The sequence below is a fragment of the Cordyceps fumosorosea genome (genome assembly GCF_001636725.1).
Source record: "Cordyceps fumosorosea ARSEF 2679 chromosome Unknown scaffold_5, whole genome shotgun sequence".
In the NCBI taxonomy this organism is placed as follows: Eukaryota; Fungi; Ascomycota; class Sordariomycetes; order Hypocreales; family Cordycipitaceae; genus Cordyceps; species Cordyceps fumosorosea.
In genome coordinates, this window is record NW_017387305.1 from 1,002,837 (window position 1) to 1,030,177 (window position 27,341).

The following is a 27,341-nucleotide window of genomic DNA, read 5'->3' on the forward strand; positions in this document are numbered from 1 at the left end:
GATCTGTCATATCCGCGGGAGTCTATTCCCGCGACCTGACTCTTCGACATTGTCAGTCCCACCCCCACGGCAGAACTTGTCCCATCTGCAAATGGGAAAGAGTACCGATGGAAGGTTGATATACCTGCTGCACCACATATTTTCTAAGCCGCCACGGTGGCTTGTTGTAAGGCATCCTGCATATATATGCATCTTTCAGGGTCTTGCCAGCATGCCAGCAGACCGGTCACAACCCGCGGTTTCGTGCCTTTCTCCAGATTTTTGTTGGACTGTAAGCATACCAGCGAAGTGTTTTCGCAAAGAAATCGCTTAATTGCTTGTAAAATCTTCCCGATGCCTTTTTCTTGAAGTAGTTTCGTCGATCATCTCACTGAGCTTTCACGAGAGCTACCTACTCGAATGCATCGGACCTCATCATCCCCACAGATCCAAGCACGAATGATCACATAGGGCGCTGCTAGATGCACCCTTGAAACTATGATAGATTGATCCTGAGAAAATTAATTTAAATAATAAATATCAAAGTTGGCTCCGTAAATTGGCTTCTCCTCTCAGCCTCGGCATATTTTGACATGTGTCTGTAGTGTCAGGTCGGCATACGCCGCAACTCTTCAACTACCCTTCCTGTATAATCCATGACTGGTAATTGCAGCTTAGTTAAAACATGGCTTTGAACTCTCATACATGCCATTGGCCGTTACTATGCCTATGTTGGATACTTCCGCCCAACTTTGCAGTCTTCTTGAGCCGGCCAGTCGACTTGCTCAACAAGCCCATCACAATTTGAGCACAGCAAGTCAAGTTATGAAACGCACAAGTTCTAACCTTTCCTTCCTTTTGAAGCATGTCTAAATTTTGAAAAAAAAAAACATATATTATCGTAGTCTATTGCAAATCGACATAGAAAATCGACCTCCCTCGTAGCGGTCTTGTTCAATGTATGCCCAAGTCTTGGGACCAGAGAGCCACATACTTGCGTGTGCTCATGGGGGTACGGGAAATTCCTATATAGACTCTAATAAAGCACCTGCGTAGTATGTACGGCCATAGCCGAGTGATAAATCTGGATCCCGTCTGATCTCCGAGCGATAACCACTCGAGCGCCCGAGTAGTAGTTGGTTCGGTGACGACCAGCGAATTCCGGGTGCTGTACGTTTCTTTTTTGGGCATTTTTTAAGCCGAGCAAATCATATCCTTTTATGGTCTCTTATTGAAAGTTTCTTTCCATTTACATTCTTTGACAAAAGGCAGTCATTTGTTGTTGTAGAGGGAGCATTGGATAGCCCCGGGCCTGTGTAGGTAGACACAATGCTCTTGGCGCCTTCTTCCTCGATCACCCTGAGCCGCGCTGTTTTCTTACTTTGTTCTATTAATTTATACATATCTATGAACTACTCAGATAACTTCCTCCGCTAGCCCAGGTTTTTCTGTGTTCAACCGAGACTATGGAAACTTTTTTGGCGGTCTACTTGCAACCAGTTGTCGGAATTACCCCGCGACTTACACGGCACCAACATATTGATGGATCACCGAATCACTCTAGAGCAACATCTTTTACAAACAGATAATGAACGCGATTTGTACATTATTTCCTCTATATACTTTGTCTTGACACATATCTGTACCCAACATTCATCATAGATACACAACAGTCCCCAGCAACGCGCTTAGACGCCGTTGACGCTCCAGGTGGCGCCGCGGATGAGCGTACCGTCGTTGTCGTGGCCGCCAAAGGCCTTCCAGATGTCGAGGCAGCTATCTATGGAGTGGTCGTTGCTGAGGTTGCGGTCGGCGACGATGGCGGTCTTGGTGACGCCGTTGTGCTTGATGGTGACGGTCTTGCCGCAGAGCTTGTTGTGCTGGGCGGAGCCGTACTTGTCGAAGATGGTGGCGGGCATGGCGACGAAGGAGGCCTCCTGGTTGACGTTCTTGAAGTAGGTGCTAATGCCGCAGGCACCCGAGTCGCGCAGGATGTGGTGGCACTGCGTCGCGTCGCCGTAGCGGTAGATGGAGATGTTCTGGTTGCTGCCCGAGGCGCGCTTCTGGATCTCGCCGCTGGGGGCGGCAGCGGCGGTGGCTGCGAGGGCAAGAGCAGCAGTAGCAGTGTAGAGCATTTTGACGAGGGTTATTTGTATATATTTCTTGAAAGGATATATGAAGTTTGGGAGAAAGAAGAGGTGATTCTTGTGTGTAAGTGAGTCTGTCTAGCTACAGAGGAGCCCTCTCAACTCTTCAGGACATCAAGACACTCTTATATACTTTTCCTCATCTAGTTCCTTTGCCATTCTTCCATTGACTATAATTTGCCCGATTCATCAGCCTTTCACCCTGTTTGGTCGTAGCATCGCAACGTCGGCCTCCCCAACTCGGCGATATCCAGCCTGGGTCCGGATTAGCGTCCAGGTACCAAAATCTCACCATCTCCCCCGGCCTCCCGAACGTACCAATGGCCGCGTTGAAAGAGACCACTGCCCTGAATAATGCCGTCCATGGTTCAGGAACGCCCTTACTGGGATGTAACAATGGTTTCGGCCAACGCCTCGGGCCTAAGCCCTGGCCATGTGCTGGTTCGGGGGTCTCAGGCACACGCCATCGCCATTGGCCCACGCCGTTCCTGGTGTAAGCTTATTATGGAGATGCGGCGACTTTAAATGACCAGCTCCTTGCCCAATTGGTGGAAATATGGGAACAGAAAGGGAACTCACCCCAAATTCATCGATGACGGCCATCTCTCGAGAGCACGACGAAGCTCGGACGAAGACTGGCGGGATATACAGAGTGTTTTTTTAGAGTTATGACTCGATGTCAAAACTCGGTATCTGCGCCGTTTTTCCAGTTAAATAAGAGCGTTTGCAATGTTAACTCCAGAGCTTTTTGTAAGCTCAATAAGCCGTGGCTGTGGGCTCATTTCTCATTCAGGATTCATACAGGCCCACGATAATAACAACTCAGTACATGACAGCCTTTCATAGCGCATTTTAGGATATTTCCGACCTGTTCAGGATTCTCATGGTTACGCTGTATTCTGCTAGCGCTGCCAAAGGTTGCATTTGACTGGTGGGATGAAAGAGTGGCCATTACCAACTTCACTAGTCTTGGACGCCTGATCGCGACCGCTTACTAGTTTGCCAAGTCCCTAGATGACAAACAAGAATAGGCGATTATTTTTACCTTTACGGATAGATTCAGTCTGCAGAGTCCAAGACAATGCATGGGGCTACGGAGCAGCGCTGAGCAATGGACCGGATTCAAAGTGCGCAGCCCAATTGATGAGTAAATTGCAACAATAAGCGCCGTGATGGCGGCAGAGTTGGATCCCACCAACCAAGAGCATCCAAGTCGCAATTCGCATGTTGAAACTGTCTGTCCAAGTCCACGGCGCGGCCGTGGACAAGTAAGTTCCATTCAGGTGGTGACAGATGGGAACACCGTGAGTTTTGTTAAAAAAAAAACCCCCCGCCAACATCATTCTCCTCGATCCGTGGTATGACTCGGCATACATCACGCATTTGATTGCCAGATTGGTGTAACAAATCCAACATGACCGCGGAGTTGAATGAATGTCTGCTGCGCATTAAAGAACAAGCGCAGATCCAGCATATGTTTCCCACTTGTAAATATCAAAAAAGTATCCGAAAAATTTTCATTTTTAAGTTTATCAATAGTAGAAAATTACAATATGACTTTTTATTTTTCACTGTGCTCGGAGCTGTTATTCATGACTGACTTGGTCACCGCAACCAATACGCCACCAGTAGAACTGTTCCTAGCTCTGCCCCTCTACAGCTTCAAGCTCCACCAGGCAACAGCCAACCCAGTGTACCCCGCCAAAAGGTGAAGCTCCAACAACATCCATCCGTCGCTTGTTGCCCGCAATTGAAGTTGGCCACGCCCCTTCGGCATCATATTCCGGATTTCGCCAGCCATCAAGTCGCTGGCTTTTCCCGATGGCATCCTCCGACGCCCCTGTGGACGCGTCCACCCAACCAGCCACGCTGCTCGTCGAAGGTACACCCTCTTCGTGTCCTACCATCTGGCCTGCGCCTCTTGCTAACACATCCTGCTTGCAGAGATACCCAAATTCGACCTCGATCTCTACCTCCAAAACTATACCGGTTCGTCGCCCGATCGTCGCCCGATCGTCACGCGTACTCGCACTGTTCAAAACGACTAACGAAGAGCACCAGGACGAACCAGGTTCGATCGTCTACTATTAATAGGAAAGACTTGCCTGCCTCTGCGGCTCGATGCATTGAAGGGTGCAGTCGCGGAAGCAAAGAGCGGTAGAGATGTATCTCAGTACAAATTGGCATGGGACTCCGTCCGCAAGCTGGCTCCCAACGAGCCCGAGGCCATCAGAGATGAAGCTTGGATCGCAGCCACAGAGAAGTCCAACAAGGTTGAGACGCAGCGTCTCGAATCCCAGCTCAAGGGTTATAAAAACAATCTCATCAAAGAAAGCATAAGGGTACTGTTGCGAGGCATGTCCAGCCCATAAAGCAGGCGCCAGATGCTTACACGATCATATAGATGGGTAACGAAGACCTCGGTCGTCATCTCGAGGCTATAGGCAAACTCAACGAAGCCAGCGACGCTTATGGCCGCATGCGACAAGATGTGAGCTCCACAAGACAGATCCTCGAATGCTCGGTGCATCTGGTCAATGTATCGCTTTATCGCCGAGACTGGAACATGGTTCTCAGCAACCTTGGCAAAATCTCGGGCATGGGCACGGCCGAGGATGGGCAAGGAGTGCCGACATTTTTTCGTGTCATGTCAGGCATTGCTCACCTGAGCCTGGGTAACTATGCAGAGTCGGCCAAGTCCCTGCTAGCCGCCAATAACTCCGCTTCTCCAACTCATTACAGTCATGTCGCTACTCCCAACGATGTCGCCGTCTATGGTGGCCTGACGGCACTTGCCACCATGGATAGAACTGAGCTTCACCGTCTCGTGCTAGAAAACCAGACATTTCGAGCATTCCTGGAGCATGAACCGCACATCCGCAAAGCCTTGAGCTTGTTCGTCGGGGGCCGTTACTCCAGCTGCCTCTCCATTTTGGAGTCCTACCGCCCAGACTACCTTTTGGACATATACTTACACGAACATGTCAAAGAGCTCTACAGTCGTATACGCACAAAGTGTATCGTGCAATACTGTGTTCCTTTTTCGCGCATTACTTTAGATAGCCTCGAAGCGTCGTTCGGGCTGTCGGGAGGATCTATCGAGGATGAGCTCATCACAATGATTCGCAAAGACCATCTGAACGCACGCATCGACGCCAGAAACCAGGTAGGTTCATACTAGCATCGCTATTCGTATTGGGAAGTTACTAACAGATGAATGGTAGTTACTTCTTGCGGTTCAGCCAGATCCTCGTGCAGAAATGCAAGAAAATGCCTTGAAAATGGCGAAAAAATTTGAGAGCGAAGCCACCGAGCATCTGCGACGTGCGAGCATCATGTCCGCGGGGTTGGTGGTGGTGGGTAGCAGGAGTGAGCACTCTGGACCTCCAGAGGAATGGTTCGACGACCCGCGCCAAATGGCTGTTATGGAAGAAACAATGGCAGTCAAAATTAAGGAGGCACAGTAGAACCTTTTTTCGCGAGACACCATATCTTCCATAGACTCCCGGGGCGGAAAATAAGATGCTGGTGTTTGGCGCATTGTCTTGTTTAGGGGGCTTTAGCATTTCAGTCTCGGCAGGCTGGCAGACTGATGTATGACGAACAATTATTATGAATCAGCATGAAAATATTAATAGTAGCCAGCTTGATACCTATTTTCTCATATCTATCGCTGTCGAAATTTGCCAAGGGCAAGGGTATATCTTGTATGTTCGTGATGCGTAGTGTCGACGCAGCGTGAAGCTTCTTCCTCTTCTCTCTCCATTTCAGCTTTTCTCATTTTCATCTCGCCCGCGCGTCCCCTTCCCTACCCCATCAGCTGGCGCAGGTCCTCGGGCGGCCAGCGGACCTGCGCAAACGTCAGGCAGCGCTTGATGCTCTGCAGGAACTTGCGCGTGACCTCGTCGCCCATGACGTGGCCCTTCTCGCCGTCGTGCAGCTTCTCGCGCGCGCTGCGCTCGTGGATGCCGACCATGGTGACGCCGATCGGCCAGGCGGCCTTGCCGATGCTCAGCCGGAGGTAGCCGTCGTTGGCGTCCACGTAGCGGCGCTCCTGTAGCGCCTTGACGATCTCGACGACCGGCTCCAGCAGCGAGTCGTCCAGGTCGCCGGCCTCGAACCTCCGAAATAGCTGTGATATTTTCGTTAGACGGCGGGGAGGATATTGTAAGGGTTAAAAAAACATACAGGCTTCATGTTTTCGATGGTCTGTAGCATCGCGTTGTAGGCCGTCTTGCTGGCGCTTGTGTCGCGCCGCTCCTGCTCCATGGTGCGCTGGTACGTGCTGAGCACCATGGTGAAGTAGCTCGCGAGCTGCCGGTACAGCCACGCGCGCGCCTCGGCGTCCCGCGGCACGCCCGCGTCGACCTTCATGTCCTTCTCGTCCACCAGCCGCAGCGTCATCGGGATCGGCCCGTCCGTCAGCACAGTGCTCGCCTTGCGGTACCGCCGCAGCCGGCCGGCGTGCGTCTCGCCGAACAGCACCACCGGGTGGCCCAACTCACGCAGCTTCGCGAACAGCTCCTCGTCCGGGACGTCGTCGGCCGCCACCGCCTCGTCGCCGTCAGCGCCTTCGCCGGGCCGCTCCTGTTCTGGGAGGCCGAGCCGCCGCCGCCGGGCCTGCTCCTCTTCCCAGTCTTGCTCCTCGCGCCGCCGCCGCGACTCCTCGGCCAGCTTGCGGCGCTTCTCGTCGCGCGCCTCGCGCTCGGTCGCCGTGTCTTCCTCGAGCTTGCGCTTCGCGGCGGCCTTGGCTGCGCGCTCCTGCTCCAGGGCGACCTGCTCTGCTAAGTATTCCCTCTTCCGCTCGGCTTCGACTTCGGATCGCTTGAGGAATTGCTTTTTGCTATCCATACTGCTGTCGCTCGCGGTCTTCTTGCCCTTGGACAGCTCCTTGCCCATCAAGGCTGCAAAATCCATGGTTGCCTAGAGTTGCGCTGCTTTGCGCGGGGTTGTGCGCGGGCGCAATTATTGTTCTTCTTTTGTTCCTGAAAGTGTATCGTTCGTCGGCGACGGGCTCTATTTTTGTATTATGTCGGATGAGGCGCAGGTTTGTCAATGTTGAATGGGTTCGAGGTCGCGATCGAAAAGCTATCGATTGCGGGTATTTGCCGGGTAATTGCACAGCGACTAAACGTGAAGTCGTCGCTAACCATCATCTTCAGAAAACAAATACATGAACGACTCTCACTTAAATTCTATGAAGCAACTAATCTTTGAGTCACTTCTCTCATTTCTGACTCATATCATCTTCTCAAATGTCCGACACGGTCGAATCCCAGCCTGAGCCGCCTTTTCTAGTTCGCCTCTTCTACAACGCTGGCTCGTTGATACAGTCAGCCTAGCCTCACTGCTCTTGCTTACAAACGACTAACATATGCAATTTAGCCCGGAAAGTTTTGCTAATTCAGACTCCCTCACATCCGTCAATGTCTACACTTGGCCATCATGTACTCTTCAAGAATTGGTGTATGAGCTAGCAGATGCTCGCCCAAATCCTCTCCCCTCTCCATCAATCGGCACAAGAGTGGTATTCCAGCTCGTATATCCTGATTTAAAAAGTGCCAGCTCCATCGGCGGCCAGAAAGCCAAATTCGCTGTGAAGGATCTCGGCAGTCTCGTCGTTGGTGCTGGTGACCCTGGTGCGGAGGTCGACGAGCATCTCGATAACAGCGAGAGAGGTCGTAGGGGCTCTACATGGACACTACAAGACGCGCATTTCGCGGCTGGGGACTACATTTCGTGCGCGATACTACCACCATTAATTGATGGGTCTGTTGCACCTGCATACGATGCCACAAGGTTTCAACAGCCTCCGAGGCAAGCCGTCCCGGGTCAGCCCGCGGCTTTTGGCAACCGTCAAAACAATCATAATCAGAACCGAGGTGGGTATGAAAACGCGGCCCCGCGATTTCCACGAGGCGATTGGAGGGCGAACAACCGGGGGCAGCTGCCTGGCCGTGCGAGGGCTCGCGGGCGTGGCAGAGGCCATTGGTAACCCAATTGCTCCTCGAATTGTTCAAAATATAAACGGCGGTGTCTTATGCTCGGGGCATTCAATTATATCCCCAGTCGTATTCACTGTTCGCGTTGGTGGATTTTGGTGGTCGGCAAATAAATGTATTGCAGGATGGAACGATATATGTACACGGATTTCTGCTGATCCACGGGCCTTCTTCTCTTGTCTTATTTCTCGTACGCGGTATCGCCTTTTCTCTTCGCTCGTAGATCCCAGAGGCCCTAAAGGTACATTAGACATGATCCTTATCCAATCCAGTTTTCCACTCACGTCTGTCTTGTAGGCAATGTAGCCCATAATGGCGGGGACGACCGCGACGTACATCAACGTGATACGAGCGTTTCTTGGTGTCCAGCGGAAGTACTGCACGCGGTTCTTCTGCATCGCTATTCCCTGCAGGTTAGCAAAGCTCGGCGGCTCGAGGTTCGGGGACGAAGAGTCGTGATGTACCCTGCAGCTTAAGGTAGGCCGGGTCCGGCTTGACGTCTGGTGCGCAGTCTTTAGTTTTAATCAATTGATTCCATTCGGCCGTAACTCACTGAGGTGCGCCATCTTGACAAGTGTGCAGGTGGGTTGAGTCGTAATGATCGAGATGTCAGAGCTGGCCCCGACAATCTTCCAGCGACGCTGGTTGATCTAGCGCATTACATAAGGTAGTTTCAGCCGCTGCGATTGGTTGGCCACCAGCTTTGCTTAATTACCCTACAGTGCTCGACAAGTTTCGGCGAGTATGAGTATCGCGCGGTCAAAAAGCTACTTTGACGATTTGGATCACTGATTGTGGTTTTTCGGGGCTGCTTCCTACAATCTTGGTCTAGATCTATATGTATGATGTTAGGAAATGCAGCCGTTGCATACCCAGCAACAAAGTCAAAAGCCCACCTTGTACCTGCGTACACACCTAGGTACTTGACTTCACTTTGGTACTAGTTATCACGACGCTTCTGGCGCCATGTGCTTTCTCGTTAACCAACACTTACAGCAAGAGGCAAAAAGTAATTTGAAGCCATAATAATAACCAAACATACCTACTCTTTCGTTTTCATACGAATTCCACCACCAGTGCCCACAAACGGCGCAATCGGAAATTTGATATCACGTGACGCAGTTCCAGTGGTGGCAAGCTAGCGCGCTGCTTGTCCCTGGTAGTCCGAAAATTACCATCTGCAAAGGGCGATCCAGCCAAGATAATTTTATCAACACCACGTTTGGTCGTTGCCGTACGCCGCTGTGAAAACGGCAATTCCTCTATCAGGGGAAGACCATTGCACGATTTCAATCAGTACTTTGCATCTCAACTTGTTGAGATCCAAGTGCTTTTGCGCGTCGTGACACGCGCGCGTGGCGTGAAGCCATATACTAGGCAGAACCTCGAATACCGACCATCACGACTGGTCGTCAAGCCTCAGAATGTCGCATCCGCCGCCGCCGCCGCCACCGGGTTGGGGTCCTCCCCCTCCCCCGCCACCGCCGCCGTCATCGTTGCCACCTCCTCCGTCGGGACCGGCCCCTGCGGCGCCCCCTCCGCCAGGTTTCCAACCGAGCGACCCTCACATCGCAAAGTTTGCGCAGAAGAAGCAGGAATGGCTTCGGCATCAGCGCAACCGATTTGGGGAGAAGCGCAAGGGTGGCTTTGTCGAGACACAAAAGGCAGACATGCCCCCTGAGCATCTGCGCAAGATTGTTCGTGACATTGGCGACGTCTCGCAGCGAAGATACACGAACGACAAGCGCAGCTACCTTGGCGCCCTTAAGTTCATGCCGCATGCTGTCCTGAAGCTTCTTGAGAACATGCCCATGCCCTGGGAGTCTGCTCGCGAGGTCAAGGTCCTGTATCACGTCAATGGCTGCCTGACTCTCGTGAATGAGATCCCTCGCGTTATCGAACCCGTCTTCTTTGCGCAGTGGGCGATGATGTGGACCTTCATGCGAAAGGAGAAGGCTGACCGAAGACTGTTCAAGCGCATGCGCTTTCCGCCTTTCGATGATGAAGAACCGCCGCTGTCATGGTCCGAAAACATCGAAGACGTCGAGCCTCTCGAGCCGATTCAGATGGAGCTGAACGAGGAAGAAGACGAAGCTATCTACGAATGGTTTTACGACCACCGTCCACTGCTCGACACATCGCACGTCAATGGACCTAGCTACAAGTCGTGGAACATGACACTACCTCAAATGGCTGCGCTCTTCCGACTTAGCAGACCCCTTATCTCCGACGTCATTGACAAGAACTACTTCTACCTCTTCGATCTTAAGAGTCTACTGACTGCTAAGGCTCTCAATGTCGCTCTCCCTGGTGGCCCGCGATTCGAACCTCTGTATAAAGACGTCGACCCCAACGAGGAAGATTTTGGCGAGTTCAACGCAATTGATCGCATTATCTTCAGAAACCCCATTCGTACCGAATTTCGCGTCGCATACCCGTTCCTATACAATTCGCTCCCACGAAGTGTACATATGTCTTGGCACTCGCAGCCCCAGATTGTCTACAATCGCGCCGATGACCCTGACCTGCCAACTTTTCATTTTGACCGTCGCATTAATCCGATCTCATCCCGCACTGTTGCACCCAAGAATGTCGAAGTCTCTCTCGAAGACGAACTGTTCGGCCCCGGAAACAACGAAGAAGACGAAGAGGATGGTTTCACGCTACCAGCTGGCGTTGAACCGTTTCTCGCTGACGAGGAGCTCGATAACGAACACACTTCATCAGCTATTGAGCTCTGGTGGGCCCCGTTCCCCTTCGACAGACGTTCAGGGCGCATGGTCAGAGCGCAAGATGTGCCTCTTATCAAGCAGTGGTACCTGGAGCACCCTCCTTCTGAGCGACCGCCTGTGAAGGTCCGCGTCTCGTACCAGAAGTTACTCAAGAACTATGTTCTCAATGAGCTGCACAAGAAGAAGCCCAAGGCGCACAACAACCAGAATCTATTGCGTTCGCTGAAGCAGACCAAGTTCTTCCAGCAGACGACAATTGACTGGGTCGAAGCTGGTCTTCAAGTTTGTCGACAGGGTTTCAATATGTTGAACTTGTTGATTCACCGCAAGAACCTCACGTACTTGCATCTGGATTACAACTTCAACCTTAAGCCTGTTAAAACTCTCACAACCAAGGAGCGAAAGAAGTCGCGATTCGGAAATGCCTTCCACTTGATGCGAGAAATTCTGAGATTGACAAAGCTCATTGTTGATGCCCAAGTTCAGTATCGACTTGGCAACATTGATGCCTTCCAGCTTGCTGACGGTATTCACTACGCATTCAACCACGTCGGCCAGCTGACTGGCATGTACCGATACAAATATAAGCTCATGCATCAAATCCGTACCTGCAAGGATCTGAAGCACTTGATATACTACCGCTTCAACTCTGGCCCTGTTGGAAAGGGCCCTGGTTGTGGTTTCTGGGCCCCATCATGGCGAGTGTGGCTCTTCTTCATGAGAGGCATTATACCTCTCCTCGAAAGATGGCTTGGTAACCTGTTATCGCGACAATTCGAAGGCCGACACAGCAAGGGAGTTGCCAAGACGGTCACCAAGCAACGAGTCGAGTCTCACTTTGATCTGGAGCTCCGTGCCTCCGTCATGTCCGACTTGATGGATATGATGCCTGAAGGTATCAAACAAAGCAAGGTCAACACAGTACTGCAGCACCTGTCCGAGGCTTGGAGATGTTGGAAGAGTAACATTCCCTGGAAGGTTCCTGGTCTTCCTGCGCCTATCGAGAATATTATTCTCAGATATGTCAAGGCGAAGGCTGACTGGTGGATCTCCGTTACGCACTACAACCGTGAGCGTATTCGACGGGGTGCGACTGTGGACAAGACAGTGGCGAAGAAGAATGTCGGCCGTCTGACTCGTCTGTGGCTCAAGGCCGAACAGGAGAGACAGCATAACCACATGAAGGATGGCCCGTACGTTTCTTCCGAGGAAGCCGTTGCCATTTACACAACGACAGTTCACTGGCTGGAATCGAGAAAATTCTCCCCAATCCCATTCCCTAGCGTTTCTTACAAGCACGACACGAAAATCCTCATTCTTGCTCTAGAGCGTCTCAGAGAGGCGTATTCCGTCAAGGGTCGGTTGAACCAAAGCCAACGCGAAGAGCTTGCATTGATCGAGCAAGCATATGATAGCCCTGGTACTACTTTGGAGCGCATCAAGCGATTCCTTCTTACTCAGCGCGCTTTCAAGGAGGTTAACATTGATATGAACGATAACTACAGCACTATCAACCCGGTCTACGACATTGAGCCCATCGAGAAGATCAGTGATGCCTATCTTGACCAGTACCTCTGGTATCAAGCCGACCAAAGACATCTCTTCCCGGCCTGGATCAAGCCCTCTGACTCCGAGGTGCCTCCTCTCCTGGTCTACAAGTGGGCTCAGGGTATCAACAACCTGAGCGGCGTGTGGGAGACTGAGAACGGAGAATGTAACGTCATGATTGAGACGGAGTTGTCTAAAGTCTACGAAAAGATGGAACTTACAATGCTCAACTCTCTCCTGCGTCTCATTATGGACCACAACCTGGCCGACTATATTACATCCAAGAACAACGTTCAGCTGACATACAAGGACATGAATCACGTCAACAGCTACGGTTTGATTCGTGGTCTGCAGTTCTCTGCATTTGTCTTCCAATATTACGGTCTTCTTCTTGATCTGTTATTGCTTGGTCCTCAACGTGCGAGTGAAATCGCTGGACCGCCTCAGAGCCCGAACGATTTCTTGCAGTTCCGCGACCGCGAGACAGAAACGAGGCACCCCATTCGTCTATACAGCAGATACATTGATAAAATTTGGGTCTTTCTGCGATTCACAGCCGAAGAGTCGCGAGATCTCATCCAGCGCTTCTTAACGGAGCAGCCTGACCCAAACTTCGAGAATGTCATTGGCTACAAGAGCAAGAAGTGTTGGCCTCGTGACTCGCGCATGCGTCTGATGCGTCACGATGTCAATTTGGGCCGCGCCGTATTCTGGGATCTGAAAAACAGACTGCCTCGCAGTGTCACTACCATAGAATGGGATGACAGTTTCGCGAGTGTGTACAGCAGAGACAACCCCAACTTGTTATTCTCCATGAGCGGTTTCGAGGTTCGCATTCTGCCAAAAATCCGAAACAAGAACGACGAGTTTCCTGTCAAAGACAGCGTTTGGTCGCTTGTTGACAACACCACGAAGGAGCGAACAGCGCATGCTTTCTTGCAAGTGACGGAGGATGACATTGCCAAATTCAATAACAGAATTCGTCAAATTCTGATGTCTTCCGGATCTACAACCTTTACGAAGATTGCGAACAAGTGGAACACTGCTCTTATCGCACTTTTCACATACTACCGTGAGGCAGCTGTATCAACAGTCGAGTTGCTCGATACCATCGTCAAGTGCGAGACCAAGATCCAGACCCGTGTCAAGATTGGCCTCAACTCCAAGATGCCTTCCCGTTTCCCTCCTGCCGTCTTCTATACGCCCAAGGAGCTGGGTGGTCTTGGTATGATCTCCGGCTCTCACATCCTCATCCCCGCCAGTGACAAGCGCTGGTACAAGCAGACCGATACTGGAACCACTCACTTTAGGGCTGGTATGACGCATGACGAGGAGACGCTTATCCCCAATATCTTCCGATACATCATTCCTTGGGAGGCTGAGTTCATCGATTCTCAGCGTGTCTGGACCGAATACTCCCAGAAGCGTCTCGAGGCCAATCAGCAGAATCGCCGCCTTACTCTAGAAGATCTCGAGGACAGCTGGGATCGTGGTCTGCCTCGAATCAATACCCTCTTCCAGAAGGACCGCAGCACCCTAAGTTTCGATAAGGGATTCCGTGCCCGTGCCGAGTTCAAAATCTACCAGCTGATGAAGAGCAACCCTTTCTGGTGGACCAGCCAGCGTCACGACGGAAAGCTGTGGAACTTGAATGCCTACCGAACTGATGTGATTCAGGCACTTGGTGGTGTTGAGACTATCCTGGAGCATACCCTCTTCAAAGCTACCGGATTCGCATCCTGGGAAGGTCTCTTCTGGGAGAAGGCATGCCTGGCCAATGGGACCATGCTTCTGCGATATGACCATACTCAGGTTGCGGTTGAAGATGTCAAGGAGGGTGATCTGCTTCTTGGACCTGACGGAGGGCCTCGACGCGCATTCAATGTTGTGAATGGCAAAGACCGACTATACCGAATTCAGATTGAAGGTCAAAAAGAAGACCTTGTGGTCACTACCAACCATATCCTTGTCTTCCACAAGGAGACAGCGACAGCCAGCTATGACACCCACGAGATCACCGCTGCCGAATACGCCGCACTGGAGCCTGCAGAGAGAGCCAAGTACCTCGTGTTCTCAGCACCACGCACGACAGCTACGGAGGGCACCATCCCACAGGCGGAAAGATTTGTCGTCAGTAGCATTGTCCTGGAAGCAGACCCGATGGAATGGGCTGGATTCCGCGTTGATGGAGATCAGCTCTACCTGCGCCACGATTATCTCGTGCTTCACAACAGTGGTTTCGAAGAGTCGATGAAATTCAAGAAACTGACCAACGCCCAGCGATCCGGTCTTAACCAAATCCCCAACCGTCGTTTTACCCTGTGGTGGTCGCCGACTATCAACAGAGCCAACGTCTACGTCGGTTTTCAGGTCCAGCTTGACTTAACTGGCATCTTCCTTCACGGCAAAATTCCAACACTGAAGATCTCTCTGATTCAGATTTTCCGTGCGCATTTGTGGCAAAAGATCCACGAGTCGGTTGTTATGGATATGTGCCAGGTCTTTGATCAGGAACTGGAAGCTCTAGGCATTGAAACTGTCCAGAAGGAGACTATTCATCCCAGAAAGTCTTATAAGATGAACAGCTCATGCGCTGACATTTTGCTCTTTGCAAGTCACAAGTGGAATGTTACTCGCCCATCACATCTCAATGATACAAAGGATGTGATTGAGCCGACTACGACGAACAAGTTTTGGATTGATATCCAGCTTCGCTATGGTGATTATGACTCCCACGACATCGACCGTTACACGAGGGCGAAGTACCTTGATTACACAACAGACAGTGCCAGTATCTACCCGTCTGCTACTGGGTTGATGATTGGTATTGATTTGGCATACAACATGTACTCGGCGTACGGAATGTTCTTCCCTGGTCTCAAGGTCCTTGTCCAGCAAGCCATGGCCAAGGTCATGAAGGCGAATCCCGCTCTCTACGTCTTGCGAGAGCGTATTCGCAAGGGTCTCCAGCTGTACGCTTCCGAGAGTAACCAAGAGTTTCTCAACTCTCAGAACTATTCTGAGCTCTTCAGTCAGAAAACGCAACTGTTCATTGATGATACCAACGTCTATCGTGTTACCATCCACAAGACGTTTGAGGGCAACTTGACTACCAAGCCTATCAATGGTGCCATTTTCATCTTTAACCCTCGCACTGGCCAACTGTTCTTGAAGATTATCCACACCAGCGTCTGGGCTGGACAGAAGCGTCTTGGACAACTTGCCAAGTGGAAGACTGCCGAAGAAGTTGCGGCGCTCATCCGATCACTGCCTGTTGAAGAGCAGCCGAAGCAGCTCATTGTCACCCGAAAGGGTCTTCTCGATCCTCTCGAAGTGCAATTGGTTGATTTCCCTAACATTTCCATTCGTGCCTCTGAGTTGCAGCTTCCTTTCCAGGCTGCGATGAAGGTCGAAAAACTTGGTGACATGATCCTGCGTGCTACCGAGCCTCAGATGGTTCTCTTCAATCTGTACGATGAATGGCTGAAGAGCATATCATCATACACTGCATTCTCTCGTCTTGTCCTCATTCTCCGTGCTCTGCATGTCAACCCTGACAAGACGAAGCTCATCCTGCGTCCTGACAAGACAATTATCACACTGGAGCATCACATTTGGCCATCGCTGACGGACGAGGAGTGGATCAAGGTTGAGACACAACTACGTGACCTCATTCTAAACGATTACGGCAAAAAGAACAACGTCAACGTGTCTAGTCTGACAACCAGCGAAGTACGAGATATTATTCTAGGCATGGAGATTTCTGCACCTTCTATGCAGAGACAACAGGCTGCCGAGATTGAGAAGCAGCAGCAGGAGCAGGCTCAGCTCACTGCTGTTACGACCAAGACGCAGAACATCCACGGAGAGGATCTCATTGTTACGACCACGTCACAATTTGAGCAGCAGACCTTTGCCTCCAAGACTGAGTGGCGCACACGTGCTATTGCGACGTCGAACCTGCGCACGCGTGCCAAGAACGTTTACGTGTCTCCCATAGACAATGACCTCGACGATGTCACGTACGTTATGCCGAACAATATCCTGAAGAAGTTCATCACGATTGCGGATCTGCGCGTGCAGGTCGCTGGTTTCCTGTACGGTTCTTCGCCAGCAGACAATGACAAGGTCAAGGAGATCAAGTGTATCGTCATGATGCCGCAGGTCGGCGGCCTCCGCAACGTGCAGTTGCCGCAACAGCTCCCGCAGAGCGACTTCCTCGAAGGCATGGAACCTCTCGGCGTCATCCATACCGCATCGGGCGGCGAGCTGCCGTACATGTCGGCGGCGGACGTGACAGAACACTCGCGGCTCCTTGACGCGCATGCCGAGTGGGACAAGACCGGCACCGTCACCGTCACCGTCGCCTTCACGCCCGGCAGCGTGTCGCTGTCCGCCTGGGGCCTCACCCCCCAGGGCTACCAATGGGGCGTCGACAACCGCGACCTGCAGAGCGACCAGCCGCAGGGCTTCGCGACCACCATGGGCGAGCGCCGGAAGCTGCTGCTGAGCCCGCGCTTCCGCGGCTTCTTCCTCGTGCCCGACGACGGCCGCTGGAACTACAGCTTCATGGGCAGCGCGTTCGCCGGCATGGAGAAGAAGAGCGTGAGGGTCAAGCTGGACACGCCGTTGCCGTTCTACAGCGACCAGCACCGGCCGGTGCACTTTCACAGCTTTGCGGAGCTCGAGGACGTTAGCGTCGATCGCTCCGACAACTTCGCATAAGGGGAGAGAAGATTTGTATTACGAAGCAAAGGGAAGCGAATCTAATTTGGGAAATAAAAAAAGGAGGGTGGTGGGGATGTTGCCATGCAAGGAAGGTCGCAATCTTTGGCGTTGAAAGTTGAGAGGGACTCATTTATTATTACTATACTTTTTTTTTTTGAGTTGGCTGCATTTCTTTTCGCTTGACCCGTGGAGGAGCATGACAGTTTGTTATGCCATGAAATTCTGTAGTACTAGCTCTCTATTCGTCTATACGCATTGGGTTTAAAAATGATAAGAGAAGAACTCGCGGTAATTACTGCAATGCCATAGACCTTTTGTTCAAAGTGAATATGTCAAGGACCTCCCAAGATAGGAAAGAGGCCTAGTTAAGTCGCTGTGTCCTCTTCTTTTCTTAATCTTGTGGCATTACACGCAGTGTCTGTTGCATCATTGACACTGGCTCATGTGGGCGCATGAAGTAGCCGTGTCGTTGGAAATAGGCTCCGTTTCCGAGCGGGATTTCACGTTTATGGAATGAATTCATGACAATTTTAACTTGCGCAAAGATGCTGGCGCAAAGACGCGCAAAGGCTGCGGCTGACGACCTGTCCGCCGAGGCATTATACCCGTTGCGAGAGATCATCTTGGGAACGACACGCGGTGGCGCAGATGACATGGTGTCGCAGCAGGTTGCGTCTCGGCGAAGTAGTTCATCCAACAGAGAGTGAGGCAGGATTGCAGATGGTCGGGGGGGTAGCCTTGCATGCATTGTACGCCGTAATTTAATTTAGACAAGGACAACGATGGCGACACGGCGCTGTTGAGCGAGATGCCGGGAGCCCGAGGCGGAAGCAGTAGTATTTCGTGGCGCCGCTCCAAGAAAGAGAGTTGGGCGAGTTGGGGAACTTTGGGGCAGCCAAGTCAAATTGGACTATTTTATGCATTATGCACGTCCCGTGTGTTAATTATCCCACATCGCAAACGGTGGATGTGGCTTGCTATACACACCACCTGGCACCTGCGTAGGGGGCGGAAGGGAGCCGCAGGGTGGCTCGCAGATGGTAAGGGGGCGCTGTGCTGTGTACCAGTCGGTTGGGGGCGTGGTTCCAGGCACACAGGCCTATGTAGGTTGTACTGGTAAAAGTAACTAACAAGGTGAGCCGAGGCGAGCTCGCTCGAGAGAGAAAGAGGCCAGGTAAGCTTCAGTCTAGCTTCTGGCTAACAATTAAGCTCGTGCGTGATGAGCAGGCCCCGTGGTGGGGGACGATGACGACACAGTCGTTGCAACCGTGAGCGAACAGGGCGGTTGCATAACACGGGAGAATGATGAGGGATCGCACTGAAAGCGGCCGGCTTGTCACTTGAGACGGCGGCACCCACAATAAAGGCGGGTGGTGTCTTGTTTTCTTGGGAATTCGATTCGTGTCTTGGTCCGATATGCTGGTCGTCAGTCGGGTGCGTGCCAAGAGGCGTGGATATGGGGACCACCAGCAAAGCAAGCAAGCTTTTTTTTTGAGGGACGACGGGAATGGCGCTATAACTCTGGAGAGTGAGAGATTGACTCAGACATGGGCGCCACCAGGCGATTTTGACAGGTGCGCAGGGCTAATTTTAGTGCTGTAGACACTTTGACGGACAACCACCGGGGAGCGGAAATGACAAGGCGGGCGAAGTCGGGGGCCGTCGAACTGTGACCGTGCGGTGAGATGCGTGAGCTTGACTATCAATGATTCTTCATATCTTGTCCATCTTGCGGAATACGCCGCATTGGAGAGAGCACACTGGTAGCCGGGGCTAGCCGCAGTATGCAGGACAGGGACGCACGACGCACGACATTCCTGGATGGCTGCTGTTGGTATCACAGAAGGCATGTGTATGTTGGTACTCCGTACTTCGTACCTGGTAGGCTGATAGGCATTGACGGCAGTGCCAAAGGAAATAACGCGAGCTGGCGGATTACGAGAACCGGAGATGGCCGCAGAACCTTTTGTCGAAACCACCAAGGTGAGGGTGGGAACAAGTGACCCGTCGCAGGCAGGGCGAGGATGCCGGTAGAGAAGGAGGGGGGAGGAAGGAAATTAGAAGGACTGGGGCTATGGAGATATGGGCGTTGGATGAGGCGGTTTTGTGTTGACGGGAGGCTTACAGGGCTTTCCAGGATGGCAGCTCATAGGTACGTGCAAAAGGTAGCGAAGAGGGGTCCCCAGGAGGAGAAGGAGGAGGAGGCTGTACGAGATCATGACTGTTAACTGGTAGCCTCATTGATTGCCTGATTGCCTGATGGTTGACGGTGCCTGGGCGGCGGAGGCTGGGCGGAGGCTAGCCGGGCTAAGGCGGGTCAGCTTTACGAGTAAGGAAGGAGGGGCTTGTCCGCCGTTGGGCGCCCCTTCCCCTGTCAGTGCCTAGGCCAGGTACCCGTGCACCCAGTCAAGATAGAGAGGTACCTTCAACCGCGTAACGGAGTACATACCCGTCCATCCCTTACGTACCAACACAATGGGTACGAACAAACGGCGACTGACGGACCGGCGAATGCAAACGGGCACATATTCGTAGGCAGGCGGTGCTGGTAGGTAGTTGGATAGATAGTAGCAAACAGGCACAGATAGCCAAGAAACAGCAGAAGCCATTTTGCATCTTCCAAAACACCATCCTTTGAATCATCAACGTCGACGAAGCACCACGGCATCAATCACCAAGTATCGCCATCAGAACAATCATCACCATCTCATCATCACCGCTACCAGTACACACCACTACCACACACCACCACCATCCTCGCTCCTCGGCAATCAATAATGCTGTCCAACCGCCAAATAAATCCCACCCCATACCTGCTGCCTGCATGGGTAGGGTTCTTATTGGATAGCCTCTCGCTCAAATCAGCCCACTTTCCATACATCCATCCAACTTCCTGCACATGGTCATCGTGCACACCCTGGCCCTGGCCCATCTCCCACCGTCCGCCGACCCCCGACTCCATCGATGTAAGTATGTCTGGACATCAGCTGCACCGCCGCTAGTCTCGGCATTGTTCATTGCTCGATAACTTGCACTACACAAGTCAAGAGCCTGCACCAACACATGCTAACCTGCTTGCGCGTACCAGCCCGCCAGCATTGCTCTCATTCATCAACAGCCCTCTTGGCTTCCAGTTAAACTACCTAGTTATGCTGCGACACCCCCCGCTGGTTTCGATCCCCCACAACGGAGCCTGCCTCTGTGCTGCCCATTGGACTGATCCCGAGTCGCTACCGTCTCAGTCCTGCCCGCATGGATTCGCAGTCGTCACCTGTACCATCACCGCCTGCCAAGGAGCGCATCGTCTTCATTTCACGACACGAATTCGTGTCGTCTTGCTGCCCGTTGGCTTGCGCCCGCCCTCTTTTGCATAGTTTTCGCGGCGCCTTCATCTCATTCTTGCGCGTGCCAAAGAAAAGCACCAGCCACGGTCAAGGTTCAAGGGCCTTCCTTGAACGTCCAATTGAAGACTCTGGTCGGTCCAGATCCACGCCTGGTTTGGGCTACATCTCCGGCCCTTTTTTCCATAACTCATCGAGTTATACGCCGCCCTTGGTATCCTAAGGTGCACAGACATCGGACATGGCTCGCTCTAGTTACCGGTTCTGGGTTCATGAGCCCCCAATCCATCCTTTGGCACCCCCAGCGCCATTCGGTCTGATCTTTTAGCAGACAGCCTACCAATGGCTTGTGACAGTTCATCCCGCATATTTCCACTCTAGCCACTCAAAAGAGAGCCTAAGGAATACTGGTAAAGTAAGGCACACCACACAGACACCAGCGCACCACCATTTGCACACGCGGGTCAACCTGAGCACTCAAACCATTCTGACACTGCATCCAACTACGGGGCTCTGCTGTGCGCAACTCCATACCTGCTCGTGACTGTGACAAGTCCCGCTGGGTTCCGCTCACTTTCGTCGTTGGTCCTCTCACAATAAGAGTGGTTATTTTCCTTCTGGCTCGACCACGCGCAGGACCACTTCAGACTTGCTGTGCGTGACTTGTGGTCTGCCAGTGGCTCTTTTGTCTCAATGACAAGGAGCCAGCCCACCTCGCGCCTCCCGACACCCTCGACAATAATTATTTGGTGTGCATGCAATATAGCCACCCCCTCAGAAAATCTTTCCCGACCCCTGTCACTGCTGCAAGTGTCCACCAACTGACATCTGTTACTTGCAGTTTTTCCTGGCAGCTTTTCTCAGAACCAATCAATGCTGCTCTGGCCAGGCGCGGCTTGCATTTGGGCTGGCCTTGCAAAGCTGCCAGCTCCATAACTACCTGCCGCCGTATGGTCAATTGGCACTGGGCCGAAGCATCAACCCAGCATGCCCACTAACAACATGCTGCACTTAAGAACTTTCTGCGAGTCGAGATGACTGGCCGTTGCAGAATGCCTAGGAGCATACCGACCGCCTCCCTCTCGCTTTGGTGGATAAGCTCGCCTTCCAGTCAGTTGCCTACTAACCATACAATGCAATCATCGCGAATTCCTCCATTGCCTGCAAAGCATCGCAATGCGTCTGCTCGCACATGCTTACGACCTCTTGTTATCGGGCCCCTCCAACCCGGCTTTACGCATCTGTATAATGAGGCCGGCTGGTGGCCGGCGATACATGCGCCCATCTGCATACAGCCCCGGTTTCTCCCACTTACCTTCAACCATACCCTCCAAGTACCAAGGTTGCTGCTATATCACGTCTAGTGCTAATCGTGCCTCATATGGGGTCTCTGGGGGAGTCGTCTTGGACCTCCAAGTCTGCATCTGCTTCGTGGCTGCCCACTCATGCGCTAGCTGCATAACTTGGCCAAATTGTCCCAAAGTCTTCGGCACCAACCTCCGTCAACAGGGCACACCCGTCTCTGAGGGTCGGAATGGGGCCGTAGAATCTGTGCATCTAGTCAAGGAAAGCCATCGACTGGCTCCCATGCCCACGGGGCCTGGCAATTAGCAACGCACTTCCAAGATTTTGAGACTTGAGAGACTCAGAACATACACCTCGCCACACACCTCGAGGATCCTCCTCACGCCTCGGCATCAACTCTGTATAATGAGCTTCCCCCATTAATATTCATGCCTGGAAACTCCACAGAGGCGAAGGCTCGAGTCGTTTATATATCATCCCTGTGACGACACTATAAACGTCAGATCTTATGTGCTTCATTCATTACGAGACCTGGCCGCGGTGAATACATCAACCACCACGCTAATACACAGCCATCGTGACAGCTTATTTCGAGCATTCATGCCTTCGAAGCTAGAAGCTTACCATTGTGGCTTATTGGCTTGACTTGGACAAGAAAGAACCTTCAACACAACACAGGTTAGCAGCCTTGGCGCGAATCGACACTTTGCCTATTCCCAATTCCCATCTTTTCGAGACGACGGCGAAACACGCCCCTGCTCCGCGCCTCGCCGCACACCACCTCTCGGTGCCCAGCCTGCGCAATCTGCTGTGAAGCGGCCAACAACAGCTCTCCAGCTGTGATTATCCATCGGGAATTTATAGTTTCGGATTTCACAGAAGACGGACATCACGACGGCGCGCTGTTCGCTAGACTTCTAGCTAAGTCGGCGCTTCTGCCAGCCCTGCTCCCCTCGCCGCGGCTGCATTGCCGTCATCACTCAGGTTATTAACAACCACTCCCCCATCGACCCTTGCCCGATACCCACCGCCAGCAAGGCAGGCCAAGGGTAACTGGGTCGCTTTTTCTTTTCCCTCTTCCCTTCCTCTGCTCCAGTCGAGAAAGACATTTGGTCTGCTGGCTTTCTCTTCTTCTTCAACTTTGCATTATTCTTCTTCCACTGTCTATATCAAGCCGCTCCCCTCTTCCCTTCCTTACAAGTCGCCCATCTCGGGGCGCCATATCGAACATTATTTCCATCTACAGACCGGCGACCGTTCAGAGCGGATCGCTCTGGAGGGATCCATGTATCAAGACCACGCTGGCGGACAACTATCGGAATACTTACAATGTGGACTACTCTGGTCAGCTCTCGCCTTCCGCTGATCAGAGGCAAGTCCACGCCACATATGACACGTCCGCCTTCTCCGATACGCAGCGGCAGCATGGCCAGGAACACCACCACCACCAGCAACAGCAGCAGCAGCAGCATTCCCACCCGTACCAGAGAGACGTCATAGCAGATTCTACTATTCCTCGAATCCAGTCAGACTCGACTCCAGACACTGCTGCCTCCCATCACCAGCAGGTTTTGGCGCAACCGCAACCGTCCCCTCACGGCTCGTCGCAGCTCCTCTTCAGTCCAGCCATGGGGTCACATCGTGGAGACCGAATGGGAAATCCATTCGGAGCACACGGATCTCTAATTAATCCTCTTTATCCGACTTTATCACCTTCCAACCCCCGACACTCCCCGTCATCGCCGCACCAAGGAAGTAGCTCGGGCAAGAGAGGGCGACCGGAAGACTTTGATCTGACCTCTGCGGGCATGCAAGAGCTTCAGCACACCGGTCTTGCCGGCATGGTGACAACACCGATGGGGGGGAGCTATTCTTCTGGTAGTGGAATGGCTGGCACGCCACCGTTGCCCATGACGCATCACCACCACTTGCCAGATATGGGGCCGCCCTCCAAAATGATGCGAAGAGACGAGTCGGGGCAACTATCGGCTGCCAGCATGGTTGGACAAGAAGGCATGCCGATGCCAGCACCACGGCCACGAGGCCCGAAGCTCAAATTTACCGCAGAGGACGATCAGTTGCTGATCTTGCTCAAGGAGCAAAAGAATCTAACATGGAAGCAAATTGCCGACTTCTTCCCCGGCCGCTCCTCGGGAACTCTACAAGTACGGTATTGCACCAAGCTCAAGGCCAAAACGACTCTCTGGACGGATGATATGGTATGTTCTTTGCTACGGTAGTCTCCAACCGCTTGGTGTAAGTGTCTAATGGATCGGAAACAGGACCAAAAGCTTCGCAACGCGCTACAAGACTACGAAAACGAGAAATGGAGAATCATTGCTCACAAAGTCGGAACGGGGTTTACGCCCGCAGCGTGTCGCGAGAGAGCGGCCCAAATTGGCATCGGGGACGAGGAGTACCAGCCGCCCATGTCACCCGAGCCTGGCCCTTCCGAGAGCAGCATTGTCATGTACCCTGGTGAAAGCCGACACTTACCATTCCCAGAGAAGCATCACTCGGGAATGCAGGATCAATAACAGAATTTGCGACCAAGGGCTAGGAATGCAACTCGATAACTGGAAGACAAGAACCGCCTCGCAACACTGACAGACACGCCTACCTCGCTTTCTTTCTATCTTCTCGACTCTCCTTTTTCTCTTATTTTGATGCTCTATATATTACATCTGTGCTATGGGGTTGTCTGCATGGTTTGCGCTCTGTGCCTTGTCTGTATCGTCTGCGTTGCCTGTTCTCGTTTTCCTTTTATCGCCTTGTTAACGACCATGTGCATGGTACGTGGGTATGAGTTCAGGCGCCGAGCTGTTGCTTTCTTTTTTCGGAACCATACAATGGTCGGCAAACGGGAATACGACGGTTTGCGCTGCCAAGGTTTTCATCTCATCTCGTCCAACCCCGTCTCCTGCTGGCCTTTTAGGTTTCAGCCGAGTGTTGGGATAGACGGAGAGGGGCGTGCCCTGGCAGGTTTTGTTCTGCAGCGTGTTTCGATTGAAACGGCAGACGAAGCACAAATGGAGGGGAGGAAAAGAGAAAACCATATTCATTACAAATGGGCTGTATTATTTTCTTACAAATACCCAGCAGCGGCGTTTTCATCTGCTTTACTGTTTTGGAAATTATCCACGGAGGGGAAGTTTTTATCAGATTTTTCAGAATTGGCCTTTTGGGTGGTGGCATTTCCCCCCAACTGTGCACAGAAAGAGACCGAAAAGGGAAGGCAAACGACAAGGGGGGATGTTATGAAGTCAAAGTATTTTTTTTTAACTCTTTTGCTTTTAAGAAATGTTTTTGCTCTATTTTCGTTAGCTTGATACATGTCAAAGCCAATCTTGGCTACAACCGAAATGTGTCGACAAAGTGCTTGTCCATCTCTCTTGCATTTACTTGCGAAGGGTTCCCTTTCGGGCCTTGAACTTTTGAACTATATCAAACGCATGGTCTGGGTGCTGGTTCTTGGTTCCGGTGCCTGATCATGAAACGTAGCATGCCACGTGTAAAATGTCATGGATGTCGCCGTTGCCTTCGCGGACAAATGACGGCGCCGGCCGAGACGGGCTCGTGCTCGTTTGTTTTGTTTTGGATTGCTTCTTTAACTCTTTCATCCCTTCTTTTTGAAATCGGGTTTCGGCCCCTGCGCCCGAGTGGCCCATCTTGGGCGGAGGGCGTTACGAGAAGGCGCGGGCAAGTCGCATTTCACTACTCCAGCCGTTTGTGGACATACCACTAATCTACAGATGTATATGTAAGGATGATGGGCTATACCTACAAAGGCAAAAGGTGCGCCGCGAGCTGCTCTTCGGTCATGACCATGCGGCGCTCGACTAAGTCAATGACTTGGCGGTGGACCTCGACGTCGACGCCATCGCCGAGGTGCGCGGCCGCGTCGACGATCCAGCCATTGAAGTCGCGCACCTCGGTAGTGGGCTTGCCGGCCTCGACGTCCTGCAGCATGGAGCTCTTGTTGGCGCCGACGCGGCGGCCGGCGCGGTGCAGCATCTCCCGCAGGCGGGGCTGCGCGAAGCGCGCGGCGAGCTCCGCGCGCAGCGCCTTGGGCACGCGCCCGCGCGTGTCGGTCGCGAGGATCGGCGCGCTGCTGGCATCGGCGACGAGGCCCTGAAGGACACGGCTGGTCGCGGCCAGCATGCGGTCCATGACGCGCGCGGGAACCCCGCCCGGATCGGCGAAGAGCACGCCGGTCTTGCAGCGCAGGACAGCGGTCAGCGGGTTGATGCACGTGTTGACGACGAGCTTCTCGAGCTGCAGCGCCCAGACGTCGAGGCTGCTAAAGGCCGCGGCGGCGAGGACCGGGGTGTCGGTGATTTGGGCGGTGAGGTACGCGGCGCTTGGCGGCGGCGGCGGCGCGTCTGGCAGCGCCACGGGGCCGAGGTAGGCGTCGGCGGGCGCGGCGAAGACGCTGGAGAAGGGCGCGCCGGTGGCGTACAGTCCGTGGTTGGTGACGCAGAGGAGCGGGTGGAAGGCGTCGCCGGCGGGGAAGCGCACGGCCATGTAGGCGGCGCCGTGAGGCGGCCACAGCCGAGACACGCCGTTCTGGGCAAAGGCCACGGCGGTCTGGGCGCCGAGGTATCGGCGCATGCGGTCGACCTCGGGCAGCGCGGCCTGCGCCTTGGTGGTGACGAGGAGGTTGTGGATTTTGCCGCCGTCGGCGGCCTCGCGGATCGGCGCCGCGGCGGCGGCTGCTGCTGCTGTCTCAGACGGCGCTTCTTCCGTCCACCACTCCACGTCAAAGTCCTTGGAGGTGTGGACCTGGCCCTCGTGCGTGGTGATCTCGATGCCGTCGCTCGCGTGCCACTGCGTGAGGAGCTCCTTGCGGTGCACGACGAGCGTGATGGGCGGCGGGTCGGCCCGCGAGCGAATGTACAGGGCATACAGACGGCCGAGATTCCCGAGGCCGAGGATGTATAAACGGCGAGAGGCGTCGTCGGGGCCAGCTGGCCGCCGCGTAGATGAGGATGTTGTAGAGGGAGAGAGCCCCAGGGTGGCCGGTGTCCACGCGTATAGTTTCGGGGCGGGATTGTTGGCTGCGAGCAAGGAGGACAGCCATGGCGGCGGCGCAGCAGCCTGAGAGCCCATGCTTCGTCTCCTTGTTGCGATGCCGCTGCTGGCCGGGATAGGGGAGTGTGCGGAAGCGAGGCGATGGCAGCGGGAAGCCAAGGGTCGCGAGGCTGTCCCCCACATTTCAATATCGAGAGATGAATGAGATGTATCGGAGCCCCTTGGTAATCAGTGGCTGATGGTTCGATGTATGTAATTGTCAAGTTGATATAGTGACATGCGAGCTGCAAGGTATTGGCTCTGGCCCTTGCGGCCCTGGAAGCGGGTCAACTCAGCCCAGTCTGCTAAGAAGCAAGGCCGGTCTAAGGTGGCTTACTATGGTGCCGCAAAACGGGACATGCTTAGATGAATTTATATTGATTAACGGGTGGGCATATGATTTGCATAAGACTTGAAGCCATCGGCGTATTCTGACATGTATATTGTGTATATTGAAACCCGCCGTTAATATAAAATAAGCTGCATGGC

At 53.0% G+C, this 27,341-nt stretch overlaps 7 protein-coding genes across 7 annotated transcripts; 3 read left to right on the plus strand and 4 right to left on the minus strand.

Annotated features, from left to right (window-relative positions):
* Positions 1-1,667: 1,667 nt before the first annotated feature.
* On the minus strand, positions 1,668-2,114 carry ISF_03025 (hypothetical protein; the record flags this gene model as incomplete). The annotated part of the gene is made up of 1 exon (XM_018846631.1): positions 1,668-2,114. One exon carries the CDS (start codon positions 2,112-2,114, stop codon positions 1,668-1,670), a length of 447 nt encoding a protein of 148 aa, XP_018706359.1.
* Positions 2,115-3,947: 1,833 nt separating this feature from the next.
* ISF_03026 (26S proteasome, regulatory subunit Rpn7) lies at positions 3,948-5,593 on the plus strand (the record flags this gene model as incomplete). Its single annotated transcript, XM_018846632.1, has 5 exons — positions 3,948-4,008; positions 4,071-4,115; positions 4,188-4,468; positions 4,531-5,292; positions 5,351-5,593. The coding sequence occupies 5 exons, from the start codon at positions 3,948-3,950 to the stop codon at positions 5,591-5,593; spliced, it is 1,392 nt and encodes a 463-aa protein (XP_018706360.1).
* Positions 5,594-5,934: 341 nt separating this feature from the next.
* Positions 5,935-7,043, minus strand: ISF_03027 (potassium channel regulatory factor; the record flags this gene model as incomplete). The annotated part of the gene is made up of 2 exons (XM_018846633.1): positions 5,935-6,258; positions 6,315-7,043. The coding sequence occupies 2 exons, from the start codon at positions 7,041-7,043 to the stop codon at positions 5,935-5,937; spliced, it is 1,053 nt and encodes a 350-aa protein (XP_018706361.1).
* Positions 7,044-7,677: 634 nt separating this feature from the next.
* On the minus strand, positions 7,678-8,694 carry ISF_03028 (NADH:ubiquinone oxidoreductase 6.6kD subunit; the record flags this gene model as incomplete). The annotated part of the gene is made up of 5 exons (XM_018846634.1): positions 7,678-7,816; positions 8,323-8,363; positions 8,413-8,528; positions 8,593-8,628; positions 8,682-8,694. 5 exons carry the CDS (start codon positions 8,692-8,694, stop codon positions 7,678-7,680), a joined length of 345 nt encoding a protein of 114 aa, XP_018706362.1.
* An 858-nt stretch (positions 8,695-9,552) lies between these two features.
* ISF_03029 (procn) lies at positions 9,553-17,133 on the plus strand (the record flags this gene model as incomplete). Its single annotated transcript, XM_018846635.1, has 1 exon — positions 9,553-17,133. One exon carries the CDS (start codon positions 9,553-9,555, stop codon positions 17,131-17,133), a length of 7,581 nt encoding a protein of 2,526 aa, XP_018706363.1.
* Positions 17,134-23,737: 6,604 nt separating this feature from the next.
* On the plus strand, positions 23,738-24,319 carry ISF_03030 (MYB DNA-binding domain containing protein; the record flags this gene model as incomplete). The annotated part of the gene is made up of 2 exons (XM_018846636.1): positions 23,738-24,001; positions 24,065-24,319. 2 exons carry the CDS (start codon positions 23,738-23,740, stop codon positions 24,317-24,319), a joined length of 519 nt encoding a protein of 172 aa, XP_018706364.1.
* A 1,243-nt stretch (positions 24,320-25,562) lies between these two features.
* Positions 25,563-26,891, minus strand: ISF_03031 (2-dehydropantoate 2-reductase; the record flags this gene model as incomplete). Its single annotated transcript, XM_018846637.1, has 1 exon — positions 25,563-26,891. One exon carries the CDS (start codon positions 26,889-26,891, stop codon positions 25,563-25,565), a length of 1,329 nt encoding a protein of 442 aa, XP_018706365.1.
* Between the last annotated feature and the right edge of the window lie 450 nt (positions 26,892-27,341).